Raw genomic sequence first — 17,999 nt, 5'->3', positions numbered from 1 at the left:
TATGCAAAAGAAAAATAACAGAACACATTTAGCAATAGTTAAATTCTCCATAGACAAAGAATTTCTGTTTTATAAGATTAGCTCTGTGGAGAATGGTACAATATTTCCATTATTTTATTAATATAAGTGTTCATTTGATATGGCTGCAACTGCAATTTAAATTCAACGGTAAATTAAATTCAGAGAAAAATCTGGGAAAAATGAATATCTTTGTATTAGGGATTGCAGCATAACAAGTATGTAAATACCTGTGGAGAGCATTCCTTTTCTTTTTTACATTGAAGTAAAATTAAGTTTTAAGGCAACTTTTTATATAAATTTGAAAAATGCTGAAAAGTTTAATATTTAATTGACATTTTACTTAGTAATTGAACATTTTCAAATGAAATGAATGCCATCTTCAATTGCTAAAGATTGCTTTCTGAATATAAATTGTGAAGTAAAATTTAAATTGACCATGAACTAATAAAAGTGACCTAGCAATGTTAAGATGACAACCTTTTATTGTTTCTATACAATGAAAAGCTTTACATGTCTTAAGATTACATCACTAAATAAACATGATTAAAACATATTTGAGGCTCAAAATAGGGGATTAATCTGAGATATATAATTCAACAGTTATTAGCTGTGAGCAAATTTAATTTGACACAAAAAGATCTTAAATTTATTCAGTGGAAGATAATGAGTAAAAATGATTAGAAATGCAATTTATTGATCTGTAGATCAAAAATAAATATAAATAACCCAAGTTAACCCTCTTGTCAGTGTTATCTTTGTACACTTGTTGCATCACAACAGCCATAAAGTGACCACAGATTTTTGTAGAAAATTGGATTTAATTCACAAAATATGGTAAGAGGACATATTTAATAATTGAAATACAAATTAAGAATCTTGCAAAAATTTTGTCCACATTGTTTCATTGAAATGTATATAGAATTTTACATTATATTTATATATCCTTAGGTGACACATTGGTCTAACGGTCAGTGGCAGTAAAAATATACATGTAACTACATAAATAGACATTTTTTTGGTCGTTAGAAATTTTATGGTTGTATCATCAAACTAGTAACTATGTGAAAATACCTGCCTGTAATACTGAGACAGTTATTAATCTTGGACTGAAATAAGTTTTGTAGTGGTTGAAAAATAGAAAACACTTAACAAATATCTGGGACTGATTTTATCTATTGGTCCCAGAATATATTGATGGTATAAACTATCAAAGATTTAACTAGAACAATGGATAGAATAAGCCTTTGATATGAAATTTAGAAAAATGAGGTTTGTTAAACCCTTATTGATATTTACATAACTGACTTCTGGATAAAGGGACTGATTAACGTGAAGGTTATCACACACTGATATCACACAGATAACCAAGTTTTTTTTCAATGTCAGATGCCTATTTTATTTAATCAGTTACCAGTAAATGGTTTCAGACCTGAGATATCTAGTAAGAATAGCAGTAATAATAAAAAAATACCACACTCCAAGGTAAATTCAAAAAGGGGAAGTTCATAAAAACTGACAAAATTGACTGTTGGACTATATCAACGCCATGCATTCCTGTTGTACTGGTGGCACACTCGCTGACATTTTTTCCATTCATAATTTGAAATGGCAGCCAGTGAAAATGTAAGAAAAGTAAGAGACAATTTATTTTAGAAACTACTGGACCTGTTGTATTGTTATATGTTATAAATATCCTTGTTTAGTCCTTTATCAAGATTGTAGTGTTTAATTGATCTGAAATTACAAGAGCGAAGGAAAACATATAAACAGTGTCTTCTTTGAAACTGTTTCATAATTTTGGATATGATGCATAGAGGATGACACAATGACCTTTCATTAATTATTTGTTTTCTAAAAGACTAGAAAATACCTGCGAAATATACTTTGGTTCATAATTTGAAGATATATAGTTTTGGTGTAAGGCGATATTAACGAAGTAATCCCCCCACCCTTTAGGTTATACTTTTTGCTGAGCAGACCATAATACTTGCAGACAAAGCAGAAATGATGACGGCACATAAATTTTTGCTAATTTACCCAAAAATATTTGCAACATGCTCCGTTCCGCAGAACAATATTTTTTGCACCCCCCCTAACATTAAATCCTGGATCTGCACCTGATTTCTGGTGTTTACGTGCTCAGAACCACCCACATATATGAGTGGGCTGAAAATTTTATGCATTAATATATGAATGGGGGTGGGTCACATTCCAGCCGCACTTCGGTACTCATTTTTAACCTAAAACAAGTAATCTCCCCACCCTTTTCATGTTGAATTGATGCGGTTCCCCGGAAGGTAAGCTCTTGACGTATAAAAATCTGTTGTTAAATTGCTGAGAGCGTCAAGGGAATGTGTATCACAAAGTGTTTCAGTGTAAGGTCAATATTTACCGTATCTGCTACGAAATAAAATTTAATTTTGCTGGGCAGATGTGCAATGATGGAAATGATGACGGCACATAAATTTCAGAGCCGAACATCGTGAAGGACGGTCGATCCGAACTGGCTTTTTTTCGATTTTAACCCCCAAATACCCCCCAAAAGATCTTGAAATGAACACATAATAAACTACGCTGGTCATTACCCCTTTGTGGTATAAAACAATATTCGTGGATTTTATGTGAAAGAAGAAAACGCGACACCCAATTTCAACTCTATTCATTTAGTAATATAGATGTTTGCTGCCATTGAAACAGTTCAACAGTGTATCATATAGATATGTAGATCTTCTTGGAAACCCTTGTATAGATCTGATTGAAATTTATCATGAATGATGGGCTAACTTCAAATGTGATTTCTATTATAATGCAAGATGACTGCTTTTGTGCAATATAGTTTAATAAAATACATGTAAACTTATTCCTTTAAATTGTTTCACAAATTCATTAAATTTACAGTTCTTGGGAATCTGACTTAATCATAAAATTAAGCAATGATTAATGAACCATTTCTGGTTTAGATGTTTACAGATTTCTGTTAAGGTTCATCGCAAAACAAATACAGTCTATATAGGATGAATATTTCTCATAATGGTCCCATTAATTTCTACATGTTTTATAAAGGTGACTGATAATGGTTGAAATGATCTCCATGTTAAAGATCTCTTCCTGTCTGTAACTTCAAAACAGGATATTTTTTTTTATCATATACAGATAATTACTGGAAAGTTTTCAGGCAAACATACAGGCAGAAAATCTTTGATTAATTTTTGGTTTATATTAGAAGTCAAGGTCAGGTGGCACTTAATAAATGCTGAAGCAGTTAATACTAGACTCAAGTTTTCTTCAAAGGTTGCAAAACTGTATTGTACATAAGAATGCTTTGTGGTAAAGGCCATATGACAGGGAACACTCTGGATGAACACACTGTCAAAATCACTAACTATTAGTCCAGTGACAATAAGATAGTTGATGTATACAATATTTTCTCTTAATTTGTTTTTCATTTTATTTCAACGTGTATTTCGTTACGTATGGATCAGACTTTGGTAGTTCGATATGTTCTTGTCAGTCAACCATTCACATTTTGTGCTTTAATTATATTACTTGCAGTCCCTTTAACAAATAATGGTGCATCTCAAATTTTTGTTTATTTTGAAGAGTTTTTATGCCCCCGCGACAAAATGTGGGGGGGGGGGGGGGGATATCAATTTACCCCTGCCTGTATGTCTGTCCGTCAGGATTAGGTTGCATTGTTTGTCCGGTTATCTCCTCCTACAGTTTTGGAGGTACAGCTTTAATATTTTGTAGGATGTTCATACACATAATGGAGGTGTGCTGGCCACAGGATTTTGATTTCTTTTAAATATTCTGAAAATGACAGGTAGTTGGACTTAGTCATTTTTTTGGTACCAGCTGCATAAAGAGATCATGGTTTGTCTGGCTGTCTTCTCCTACAGTTTTGGAGGTACAGCTTTAATATTTTGTAGGATGTTCATACACATAATGGACGTGTGCATGGCCACAGGATTTTGAATTTTTTTAAATATTCAGAAAACGACAGGTAGTTGGACTTAGTCATTTTTTTGGTACAAGCTGCATAAAGAGATCCTGGTTTGTCTGGCTATCTCCTCCTACAGTTTTGGAGATACAGCTTTAATATTTTGTAGGATGTTCAAACACATAATGGAGGTGTGCATGGCCACAGGATTTTTTTTTTTTTCCAAATATTCTGAAAATGACAGGTAGCATTATTTGGTACAAGCTGCATAAAGAGATCATGGTTTGTCCGGCTATCACCTCGTACAGTTACATCATCATACATAGTGTTAAATTTATAATTTCCTATGGGGACATTGTCCATATCTAGTTTTACATTTAAAATACATTGGCAGTTGTGTCCTAATGGTTTAAGTGATTTTGTCAATGTGTTCTGGAGTTATATATATAAATTTGTATATGGTTGTGTTATAAAACTGAATAACAACATGTATTTTTTTAATAAAATACATGCAAGTATAAATAGATAGTTATTAAAGTGTTGTAAAACTTCATGAATAAATCAAAGCATTGAAAAATAGTATATTAGGTTTGATGGTAATTACTGGGATTTTTTAGAATTGAGACCATCATCAAAAATATAATATTACTAGTATTAATGTACTTATGGTTTAAAGAATTGTAAAATAATATCGTATATAATAAAACAGTAATTCAATATTTTTTTTCTGAAAAAAATAGCCTGCTGGATAAAAGATGTCAAATTCCTCAGCATTTAATAATAGTACACTCCCTAAACTTAAATGACCAAATCATGGCTCAATGATTGTAACCAACAAAAAGAAACATCCTCAAATTCATTGATGAATGAACAGAACTTTTACTTCAATTCAATTCTATCTAAGTAAATAGTTAGTTATAGGAAATACCAGCAGATAGTTGTTCACTTAAATATCGGTACAATATCACAAAGTTTCTCAAATCATTAAATACTTCCTTTTAGACCTAGATTTTATCTAGTGGTCATTCTACGCTGGTCAGTAACTAAAATTTTGGACTTGCTCAAAGTTTATAAAGGTTTATTTAGGTTATTAAAAAACTGATGATGTTTGTAGACCAACGACAACCTGGAGTTGTTTACTACGTTAGTAAGGTACGTGATTTGTGTGTAAAGTATTTGTTTGTATATTTTTTCATGTATTAAGATATGTTAGCTTTAATTACTTATGAAGAATGTCATAATCTACTGTAAAATCTATATCTAATGAAACTTTTATTTTCATGAAAATAGAGAATATTTAATCAGAATTGCACATACAATTCAGCGACTCTTTTCACAAAAATCTTACGATTAGAATTGATCATAAGTTATACTGAAATGTGTATAACTTACAAGTATTTTTACTCTTTAAGATTTTTGTGAAAAGAGCCGCAAAACTATTAGATCATTGTCTATATTCTAGAATATTGATTTTCAAAACAAAATTATGAAATTTTCGTGGAGTTTTAAAATTTAAAAAGTAGTTTGTCAGTGTGAACCCAAATGGTAGGCAAATAATTACTTCCCTACCAAATATCGGCAAGACAATTTTATTATTACTTTTTTGGCTGTGTTGAGTGTAGTCAAGAACCTGCTTATTGTATGGTGATGTCACGCAGATGGTAGGGCAGGCAGGGAAAAGTGGTTGCCTAATTGTGTTATCAACTCCTACAGTTCTCCTGACTTTGGAACTTGGTCATTTTTTTGCAAACATTTATGAAAGAGGAGGGTACAAGTTTTCAACTTCTTTTTCAACCAAGATACCTAAGACTTCACAGAAATATAAATGAAATTATACACAACTATAAATAAAACATGTCATGATTGATTTATTGACAAACAGTACAATACACTCTTTCTGATTTGATCTATTCTGTAGTTTTTTTATCTTTAATAAATCTGCAATTCTTTAGATTGTTGCCATTTTCAGTAAAAATGGTAATGTTGGAATTAGTTTAAAAAGACAGTGTCATTTTGACAAATTCTTCAAACAATATACTGTTTGATCCACTATATTCATGTATTCCAAAAAGATTAGTTCCCCACCAATTATAATGAATCCACAGAAATCTGGTTTGAAATCCGTAATGACAATAATGCCAGTCTCATTCATGTTAAATGCTAGTTAAAAATAACATGTTCTAGTAAAATTTTAAACTATAATTACAAGATATTGGTAATAAATCATGATATTATCAAAAAAAAACTGAAACAAACCTCAATGTAATCTTCAATTTGTTAGCCTCCCTCCTTTTAACCACTTACAATTATTCATTATGGTTTATCTTTTTCATGGGAAGATCATGTGTATTACAGAACAACCTTTGATGTTGGTTTAATTAGGTCATTCTAGACAAAATATCCATGACAGTAGATTTTATGGGGTAAATAAAGCTGATAACCTAACTTAATTGGAAAACAGGGAAATACTTGCTTTTGAATATTGGTTTTGGAAGTTCTTCTTTATTTTGACAATTAAAATTTGGTAATTGCAACATTTTTTAGTGGTACATGTATAATGGATTGTTATCCAACAATAGACATCATGGTTTTCATGCAATAAATTTTGGTCTTATTGATCAATTACTGGATTTTAAAAACAAAGATGTTCAGTTGGAATGTTGACTTATAAATGATTTGAACCTTTTTTTGTAATCCTTCTTGGACACAAAAATCTTATGAAGGGCTCAAAGATACCTATCCTCAATTTTGGAGCCTCCTAATGGGGTTTTTAATTATGTGATTACTTGGCCATTTTTATAGTGATTATTTGATTACCAGACCAAATATTTCATGATTATTTGATTATTTGATAATGTAGGACTGTATTTTTGATTATTTGATTATCTTTAAAAAAAAAAAACAATTAATGATTATGTGATTATATTGGCAAAAAATTTGTGATTATTTTATTACTTGGACACCCCCATGAGGGGCCTCATTTTGTTATAATTTAAGCTAATTTTCTATGGACTATTTCTTTATATTCTTTATAAAAAGCCCTGCATATTATTCTCAATCAGAGTTTACTTATTGCTGTATACTGTATTGGTCAGTCAAAAAGGTTTTACAAAATGATACAAGATGGGCACATTTAGACCCAATAGGAATACCAATTATTTTACAGTATAAAGTCTTTATGTCACTAGCTACCAACCTCTTCATAGCATATCTAGAGGCAAATGGTGAAATCATGAGTTTCCATAGTGGATGGATGTTTTTTTCAATCACTCATTATTTGACTTATGGTTAGTTTGTCAGTTGGTAATTATTTGGTAATTATTTGTCTAATTTGTTGAAAAGGGAGAGATGTGTTTCTAATAAAGAGGTTTACTAACAGATGATAGTAACTGTTAATGAAGATTTCAATTAAACACTTGTATTATAGTAACTGTTAATGAACATTTCAATTAAACACTTGTATTATAGTAACTGTTAATGAACATTTCAATTAAACACTTGTATTATAGTAACTGTTAATGAACATTTCAATTAAACACTTGTATAATAGTATTTGTTGAAGGATGTAATGTTGGCTGGTAATATTGACCCCTAATTTAATATATAGCCTTTAATGTTGACCCCTAGTTTGATGGCTGGTAATTGACCCTCATTTATACATAGACAGTTGATGAAGACCCTTTTTGACCAGTTTGAGTTAATACAGTTTCTGCTGATGAAGAATTTCATTGACCAGCAGTTTATAGATCCTTAAGTAGGCTTAGTAGAATTGATGTTTTACTTTAGTTTTAATAAGGGGAGCATTAGTTTTTATTGATTTGCACTTGACAGCGATTCAGAAATCAATGTCATTGGATTTATTATTCATGCTTAACCAAGTTTCTTATTCTAAAACTTTTTGATGAATCAGATTTTTATGTCTTGAAAATAGGCTATGGTCCAGCATATACTTCCAATTCAAGAAATCAGTTAATGATTATGTTTGTTTTATGTGACCAAAAGAAAATTACAAAAATGAAATTTGACAAAATGTTAATTGGAGACTTTAAATTCAAACTATTCTTCATTCCTGACGATATATGAATTTGCACTTAAATGAGAAAGAAGTAGTTGTTGCTTCTTTCTGCAGGTTATTCAACAAAACTAAATTATTGTTTGGTCTGAAATAAAAAATACATTGACCTTTTTTAAGTAGATTTAACGTGGATGCATATATCTTATATATCAAGATGGTTCATACTTGCAAAATTAATGAAATTTCAGTTCTAAGAGAAAATTGATATACTTGTATTTTACAGAGAAATTTGAAGTTGGCCTGCAATTTTTACTTACTGTGAATTTAGCCACTACTCATCAAAAGAAGTTTTTCATAGCACCATTTTAGTTTTTTAACTCTCCAGGCTCAAAGGGCTAGTGTTAAGCTATTGATATTTCATTGTTCATCATCAGTTCATTGAGTCATTAATTATTTTAGATAATTTTTTAAGGTCTTCTAAAGATGAGGTAGGAGGAAGTGTCATCCCAATTCTTAAAAAAATAAAAAAATATTCTTTCCCAGATCCAGAAAAATTAATCATTAATTCCTGAGTCCCAAAAAAAAAGTTAAGTCCTGAATTTCCATGAAAAAATTAAGGCCCTATACCGAATTCCAGCAAAAATAAAGGCCTAATCCCAACGTACCAAAAAAGATTCTTCAGCCCGTCCTAGATGTGTTGTTTTTGTGACATTGGTTTACTGTCTCATCGATATATATCAAACATCTTACATTATTCATATCCATTACTGAATGTAGTGTTGCCAATAACAATATTTGTCATTTTTGGGATTAAGGCAGTTCATACCAAATGTTCATTCTGCTATGATCTTTTTTCAGGAATATGTTGCATCCCGTCATACTTTGAACGACAAAATTATTTTATTTATTAATATCACTTTTACTGTTGAGTCTGTTTTTTGTGATATACATTTGACACGACTCTGTACTTATGTATATCGTCATACTTTGTACCACACAATTATTTTATTTTATTTATTAATATAACGTTTACTGTTAAGTCTGTTTTTTGTTATATCCATTTTACGTGACTCTGTATTTATGTAACCCTCATACTTTGAACGACAAAATTATTTTATGTCTACCTGTGCGAATTTCAAACACGCGATTTTACGCCAGTACTTAAAACCTTCCATCCTTTATGGGTGGATTTTACATAGATAAATAAAATCATATAATATAAGCAAAATGAGGATTTTAAATTTGATGTATGCCTTTTTGTGCTTCTTCGTTACATTTGTTTGTTTTTATAGTGATTAAGATGATAACACAATGTTGACTGCTGTACCCCTATTTTTGACATTTTTACCTATTGTGTCTGTTTGTTTTGTTCACGCATCGTTGTCAATATAATGGAATTTGATGCGACTGTCATACAAGTGAGAGGTTTAGCTAGCTATAAAACCAGGTTCAATGCACCATTTTCTACATAAGAAAATGCCTGTACCAAGTCAGGAATATGACAGTTGTTATCCATTCGTTTGATGTGTTTGTTTTTTTGATTTTGCCATTTGATTGGGGACTTTCCTTTTTGAATTTTCCTCGGAGTTCAGTATTTTTGTGATTTTACTTTTTGCATATGATAAAGTTTTGCATTTGGCATAGGTATAGATTCCTTTGCCCTCCAGTTTTTGTGTGAAATGAAAATTTATTTTGAATACTGACAAACTATTAATTATTTGAATGAATTAATTGTTTGTTTATATGTTAGTTTCTGCCCTGTGGCTTATATGTGGCAGGTGTTCTGTACATTATTTTGCCACATTTGACAATACATACTGTACAGATAATGTTACAATTAAAAAGAGGAAACATATTATAGACCTAAAGTTTTATGGTGAATTTATTTATTAAGAATTGTGCTCTTACTTGTAGCATCAAATATCCCTCATTCTCCTTTAACTTGCTTGAAAAAAGAACAGTTGTAATAACATAAATCCAAGTTTTCAGGGACGAACAACTGAGTTTGATGAGAGTTTTATGAAAGGATAATATTTTTGTCAAGAAGTCATCTTAAATTGTCTGAAAAATCTTTTGATTAGAATATTAAATTTTACTGTTAGTAATGGTCCTTCCTGTCCAACAAAGTGTCCTATGATAGAAGAACATATATTAGAGTTGAACCACGTAAACCTGTTTTATATTTTGAAATAAATTTTATAGGGGATGAGAACCTACATACACAATTGTGCATGTCCTTGGAATGGTTTTAAGCAAACCTGTGTTGATTGGTTAAAATATAGGTGTAACTAGAGTAATGATCTCCCCTCTAGGCCACATGTATGCCATCAGTTCAGTTACATATTGTTTTTTGCACATTTTTGTCGAGCCTTCGACTTTAGTCGAAAAAGCGAGACATAGCAATCCTACATTCCGTCGTTGTCGTAGGCGGCGTCCACAAATATTCACTCTGTGGTTAAAGTTTTTGAAATTTTAATAACTTTCTTAAACTATCCTGGATTTCTACCAAACTTGGACAGAAGCTTGTTTATGATCATAAGATAGTATCCAGAAGTAAATTTTGTAAAAATAAAATTCCTGTTTTTCCGCATTTTACTTGTAAATGGACTTAGTTTTTCTGCCAGGAAACATTACATTCACTCTGTGGTTAAAGTTTTTAAAATTTTGATAACTTTCTTAAACTATCCTGGATTTGTACCAAACTTGGACAGAAGCTTGTTTATGATCATAAGATAGTATCCAGTAGTAAATTTGTTAAAAATTTTTTTTTTCATTTTTTCCGTATTTTACTTATAAATGGACTTAGTTTTTCTGCCAGGAAACAATACATTCACTCTGTGGTTAAAGTTTTTAAAATTTTAATAACTTTCTTAAACTATCCTGGATTTGTACCAAACTTGGACAGAAGCTTGTTTATGATCAAAAGCTAGTATCTAGAAGGAAATTTTGTTAAAATTTTGTACCTGTTTATCCGTATTTTACTTATAAATGGACTTCTTTTTTTTTCTTCCAGTTAACATTAAATACAGTCTGCAGTTAAAGTTTTTAAAACATTGATTAGATTCATAAACTATCCTGGATTTATACCAAATTTTGACAGAAGCTTCTTACAATCAAAAGATAGTATCTAAAGGAATATTTTTATTGATTTTTTTCCTCATTTTTGTTGAGCCTGCGATTAACAGCAAAAGTAGGCGAGACACTGGGTTCCGCGGAACCCTTACAAATTTTTACTTTCTACAAGCCCTCTGTTAGATTTTCATTATACATTATTATTAATTTTAATCCTGTGTAATAATAAAGTATATATGAACCTCGAGGTGAAAGCACTATTGCATTATGGAAGGTGCAAAAAAAAAATTGATCCACAAATAAGATATATTTCCAAATTTATATGGATAATTAAACATGGTTTGACTTGAATTTACTAGGTCAAAGGTCAAGGTGTCAGAGCTGCAATGTGAAAGATTGATAATTTTGGCTTTTTGATACATCCCATCATTACCAAACTTGGTTTGAAAATGTCCATTGTGAAGACTGAACAGGACACTGTTTTTGATCTGTAGGTCAAAGTCAAACATAGTGTCTTTGAAAATCTACAGCTTATGTTTTCAGAACAATAAAGTTTTTAGATTTAAAAATTTGTTTTTGAGTCACGTTATTTAAGCAAACATTATAGTAATGATTAGAGAGCTACCATTAGATTTTTATGGGGGGGGGGGGGGGGGGGGGGGGGGGGGGGGGGAGCCTAGGATGAAATTTGGAAAAAATAGGCAGGACAGGAGTTCTGAGTAAAAAAAAGGTAGGATAAGCAACTTGGCAAAAAAAAAAGACAGGATGACAATTTATGTAAAAAAAAGTCTGGACTGAATAGAGTGAAAAATAAAAAGGCAGGACAGAGATTACGACTAAAAAAAAAGCAGGACAAAATTTTTCATCCTAGCCCCCCCATAAAAATCAAATGATAGCTCCCTTACAAGTTTTTGAAATCCATCTTATTACTAGTACCTTATGTTGTCTAGATAAATACTGATTTATTGTCTATGGTAATATTGGATTATTCTTGAAAGCATGAGTATTTAATTTTAAAGGACTTTTTGTTGATGACATGTTTATATATATTTTGACTATGTTGCACTGAATTGTCTATTTTACAATTGCCTGTTGCTTTTCATAAATCACTAAATGATTTTGGTGTCCTTTGTTTGTAAAAACATTTGATGTATTTGACATAGTTTTAAATCTGTGTCAATGGGTTTATTTTAAAAACTTACAACATATAACAGTGTTGAACATTACGTAAAACACTGAACTTTACACAAAAGTGTTTTGAGATATAAATATGCTTAAGAATATCATGAGCTAAAGATAAAGCATACCCTCACTTTTAAAATAAAATTAGGATGATTGTCTGCACCCAAGATTTGAAAGAGCAGAGAATAGGACATAATTTAATATTTATAAAAAATGATTTCATTTCAAGGCCTTGTGTGTTTATATCTGAATATGTTTTTAAAGGTAGGCTTTAATACTGTGCACCCTGTCACTTCTACATTATGAATGCTGGCTTGAATATTCTACATTGTGTGAATTTTACTTTAGAAATGCTGGTTGAAATAAGTTGCAGTCTGTAGCTTTTGTAGGTGACTAGGCTTAAATATGTTGCCTTCTGTGGCTTTTGTATGTGTCTAGTCTGAAATATATTGCAGTTTGTGGCTTCTGTAGGTGAATATGTTGCAGTCTGCAGCTTTTGTAGGTGACTTGGCTCAAATATGTTGCAGTCTTAGGCTTTTATAAATGACTAGGCTTAGATATGTTGCAGTCGGTGGCTTCTGTAGTTGACTATGCTTAAATATGTTGCAGTCTGTGGCTTATGTAGTTGACTAGGCTTAAATAAGTTGCAGTTTGGCTTATGTAGTTGACTAGGCTTAAAAATATTGCAGTCTGTGGCTTATGTAGTTGACTAGGCTTAAATAAGTTGCAGTTTGGCTTATGTAGTTGACTAGGCTTAAATATGTTGCAGTCTGTGGCTTCTGTAGTTGACTAGGCTTAAATATGTTGCATTCTGTGGCTTATGTAGGGGACTAGGCATAAACATGTTGCAGTCTGAGGCTTCTGTAGTTGACTAGGCTTTAATATGTTGCAGTCTGTGGCTTATGTAGTTGATTAGGTGTAAACATGTTGCAGTCTGTGGCTTCTGTACTTGACATTAGGCTTACATATATTGCAGTCTGTTGCTTTTTTAGGTGACTAGGTTGAAATATGTTGCAGTTTGTGGCTTCTGTAGGTGACTAGGTTTAAATATGTTGCAGTCTGTGACTTCTGTATGTGACTAGGTTTCAATATGTTGCAGTCTGTGGCTTCTGTACTTACATATGTTGCAGTCTGTGGCTTTTTTAGGTGACTAGGTTGAAATATGTTGCAGTTTGTGGCTTCTGTAGGTGACTAGGTTTAAATATGTTGCAGTCTGTGACTTCTCTAGGTGACTAGGTTTAAATATGTCGCAGTCTGTGACTTCTCTAGGTGACTAGGTTTAAATATGTCGCATTCTGTGGCTTCTGTGGGTGACTAGGCTTAAATATGTTGCAGTCTGTGACTTCTGTAGGTGACTACAACATGTTGCAGTCTGTGGCTTTTGTAGGTGACTAGGATTAGATATGTTGCAGTCTGTGACTTCTGTATGTGACTAGGCTTAAATTTGTTGCAGTCTGTGACTTATATTGGTGACTTGCAGTCTGTCATGTCTTCAAATATTTAAATTATGAATCATCCTGTAGATGCATGAATTATTTTCCACTGGAAATTAATAAGAAACAATCAATCAGTAAACTTATTATGTTTCATCTGGAATTTTGATGGATTTATATTTGGCAAATTGAATTTTTATCCAAAATTATAATGGAAATAAACCAAATAAAATACAAAACTATTCATTGTATGTCTTATCTTCGAGATACACATTAATTCATGGAAGTTAAATATGTGATTTTGGTTCAAAATGTTTGTCAGTTTGAATTAATGAGTACATGTAAAATTGTTGAATAATCCTTAAGATTTATTATTTAGATTTGTTCAGTGTCAGTTTTAGAGCTTTCTTACTTTGACTGTGAATGAGAAAAAAAACAGGATAAATTAGCCATACCCCTTTTATCACATGTGTAGGGACTCTGTGACAAAGAAAGTGTATAACTGAACAATTTCTTTTTCTGGAAACATGATTTTTGTCGAGCCTGCGAATTTTAATAACTTTCTTAAACTATCCTGGATTTGTATCAAACTTGGACAGAAGCTTGTTTATGATCATATGATAGTATCCAGAAGTAAATTTTGTAAAAACAAATCCTGATTATCCATATTTTACTTATATATGGACTTAATTTTTCTGCCAGTTAACATTACATTCATTCTGAGGTCAAAGTTTTAAAAATTTTAATAACTTTCTTAAACTATCCTGGATTTGTACCAAACTTGGACAGAAGCTTGTTTATGATCAAAAGTTAGTATCTAGAAGAAAATTTTGTAAAAATATATTTCCTGTTTTTCCGTATATTACTTATAAATGGACTTAGTTTTTCTTCCAGTAAACATTACATACAGTCTGCAGTTAAAGTTTTTAAAACATTTATTAGATTCATAAACTATTGCATTAACTTATCTATTATGTGCATTCCCCTATCACACTGAAAACATAGACAACAGCAAAAGTAGGTGAGACACTGGGTTTCCGTGGAACCCTTACAAATTTTTTATGAACTTTATTATCAAAAAGTTTTGACATTTAAATTTTGACAGTAACAGAACTGTACCTGAACAGAGAAATATGTCACTCTAGTTTTACATTTTGTGTCTGTTTATCTTTAGATGCATGATGGTTTTTTGAATAAAAAGTAATGAAATGCATAAAAATAAAACTGAAAATAAAAATATTGTGCTTTATGAAGTTTTAAGTGTGTCACATGTTCCAGAAACTTGATGCTGATGATAATAAATGTGATTTTTGTTGGAAAGTTGTCACCTGCGTTAAAATAAATGCAATGAATCTTATCGGTAGAAAAAATCTACTGTAGCAATAATGACCATTCAACATGTTGTCATCCCATTTATAACCAACTGTCAGCTGATTTTTACCTGTATACCAGGTAAACATAAGACATTCCATAGATTACTCAAGCGTGCCCGAGATAAACGAGGGTCCTTTTAATAGAAAGATAACTCTCAAACTTTATTTATATACATCTGCATCACTTTGACAACAAATGTTGGATATGTTATACTTGGACTCACCATATCAACTCGTTCCTTTGTCTTCATTAAATCAATCAATGGTAAGTTCAAAAATTATCTATATTTTGGGATAAAAGTGTATTTTTAAAGTTCTAAAACTAATGGGGAAGCTGGGATTAGATCAGTCAGTATTTCTGTGTTCAGGATACGGTTAATTGATCACATCATACATGAAATTAAATATTTAACATATAGTTCTGGCCTTTACTTGCACAATCTGTTAAAAAATTCAAATAATTGAGTGTTTTAATTACACCTATCAAAGAGAATGCTTAAGTGAAGTTAGTAATGAGTTTTTATCAAGACCTCATTTTACCTTGATCCATTCAGCTTTGTGTAACAAAGGCCTTGATAGGCCACCTGTTACAAAGTCTTTTGATTATTTGCTAAATTTAGTTTGTTTTCTCTTGTTGGTAAAATCAAATTGAAAACAAATCAGTTAAAATTTAGTTTTTTAAGTTTAAAAAAGAACTGTTTCTTTATTTACGTTATTGTATGTGTATTAAAGTTAGGTAACTGATTCAATGTTGTTCAGGCTTGTTTTAATGTGTGCAGTTTATCACATTTAATGACTTTTTCTGGTAGAGGTGATTAAAAATATGTACATACTAGATGTTACCTTGATGAATATAAACAACCAGAAAGTTTATAGTACTTGTAAAATGTATTTAGTGATTGTCTGAGGGAGAAATTTATTGGATGATGCTCTTATTAGCTTATATAATCATGTTTTTACATCACTGGATAGGACAGTCACCTGGACCTTGGACCAAATTTGTATACTGTGGTTGTCAGACATTGCTATATATCTTTTTTCAAGATGCTAAACTGTCTTCATAAAAAAATGCAACGATTTGGGTCATTTAAACTTTTGTCTTATTGTGTATACCCTTCTACTTCTGACCTACTTTAATAGTTACACAATTTACTGAATGGTCTTTTTTATAAATGAACATAATATGGCTATCTGGACAACAGAAAGTATATGATCAGATTTTGTCCACAGGCCACAAAGCACCAGGGACACTTTATTTAAATAATAGATAAAATCTATGTTCTTATCTCTATACAATTAACAGGTCTTTAAAAACTGTGTGAAAAAGATCGGGGAAAAGTGGAGAAGAATTACTCACCTGTAGAGTAAGGTGTGAAAGAATTTGGTTGAAACTGGGCAAATTAGCAGCTATTTGTGTACACTGTATTAGAAATATGGTCCCACTCTTTGATTGGGGTGTTTACATTGTAATGTGATATCATTGTTAAAAAAGTAATTTCTTACAGTAACACCACAATGTTTTACTATCCCAAGACTATTGTTAACCTTTTAGCCATCAACCAGTTATATACATACTGATAAATAATGAGAGTGATTACCAGCCTTATGTGCATTATAAGTTGATACATTCCATTATTGAAATTTCAGGTCTCTGAATTCAGACAACATTGTTACCAGTTCAGAGTCAGTTTATTTTATTACAATGAGGCTGCACAAAAACGAGGGAAGCTTCTTTGAAACCGCTTTATTTTTATTGCATATAAAATTCTAACTTATTTGTTGATGTTTAAAGAAACAATTACTGATGGAAAGATAAAAGAAGAAAATGTAAGATTATCATATATCTACACAGTAAACTAAGCCTTCATCTAACCAGAATACAGAGCACTTAATTTATAAATAATCAGTTTATATATATACATGTATTAGTAGAATTCCAAAATTTTGAGATGCAGTTTTTTTTATTGTTCAATTTGTCTTTAACAGCTAAATTTTGATGTTGGTAGACTACAGATAGTCTGAGATGAATGCTTACTTTTTATTAATGTTTGTTGTAAGGGACATTATGATTCAGTGATTGTTTTTCACGTTTTAGGCTTTAAGAAAATATGTCTTATTTTGGTAATTCTGTTTTTTATTTAACAGTGATATCCATTGGTACTTTTAACAGTATCCTTAGTAGCAAATGCTGGTGCTTTTCACATAAAAAACAAAGACTTAATATGAGTCTATATGTGTATACATAGTGAAACTGGGTATGATGTCTTAAAATTATAAATAAGGGTCAATATCTTAATATCTTCCCTTTGTACTTACCCTAGAGATGCTTGATATCAATAAAGTCTGTTTGCACAGTGATTAGAAATGTTTATAAACGATAATTATGGTATTTGATCAATCTATGATAAAATAATAGTAAAATTGTGATTTTCTATAAAGCTATAAACTGGATTATTTCTTAGGATTTATATCCAAGGATTTTATAACTTTTCAGAAAGGTATTGATATATCAAATTTTGAAAGTGTTGATTTACTGTAATCTATTATTTGTATGCTCATGGTTGGGGGATCACGGTACTGGTCCATGCATGCCTGTCTCTTTAGCAAGTCACAAATGCACTCGAATTTGAGAAATTCTTTGGCCATTTTCTGAATTGAAAGGGAACATTTGATTTGGTGACAGAATGTTGATTTTACATATGGTGCAGCAAATTAAACTTAACTAAGATTTTATGTTATACTCACAGTTTGTTAGCTTCATAAGTACATGCATCCATCAACAATCGTGTAATTATTTAGTGATACCTGTCTATGAAGGACACTAAAGGAAAAGCAGCTGAATGTTTTGAAGTGCTTTTTATTATACGCCCTTTTACAGGACGTATTGTGTACCGTTGCCCATCTGTCCGTCAGTCTGTCATCAACATGTCAGACTATAACTCAAAAACGTTGTAATCAATTTT

General features: G+C 31.1%; 1 protein-coding gene across 11 annotated transcripts in view; it reads left to right on the top strand.

Moving 5' to 3' along the window:
- LOC127728530 (RNA-binding motif, single-stranded-interacting protein 1-like) overlaps positions 1 to 17,999 on the top strand; it is a 138,559-nt gene that overhangs the window by 43,019 nt on the left and 77,541 nt on the right. For 2 of the 11 annotated variants that reach the window (XM_052235964.1, XM_052235959.1), the window contains exon 1: positions 5,051 to 5,113. The exons of 5 other annotated variants lie outside the window; for them this stretch is intronic. In XM_052235964.1, coding sequence (XP_052091924.1) covers positions 5,063 to 5,113 — 51 coding nt within the window. In that variant the 5' untranslated portion in view covers positions 5,051 to 5,062. Of the gene's footprint in view, positions 1 to 791; positions 856 to 5,050; positions 5,114 to 15,142; positions 15,302 to 17,999 lie in introns of those variants that run through there. 4 more of the 11 variants (XM_052235962.1, XM_052235958.1, XM_052235967.1 and 1 more) reach the window with 3 other exon arrangements.

The sequence above is a fragment of the Mytilus californianus genome, unplaced genomic scaffold, assembly GCF_021869535.1.
Source record: "Mytilus californianus isolate M0D057914Y unplaced genomic scaffold, xbMytCali1.0.p SCAF_2, whole genome shotgun sequence".
NCBI classification, from domain to species: Eukaryota; Metazoa; Mollusca; class Bivalvia; order Mytilida; family Mytilidae; genus Mytilus; species Mytilus californianus.
The sequence above is the reverse complement of the archived record's forward strand: the minus strand, read 5'-3'. Positions and strand labels throughout refer to the sequence as shown.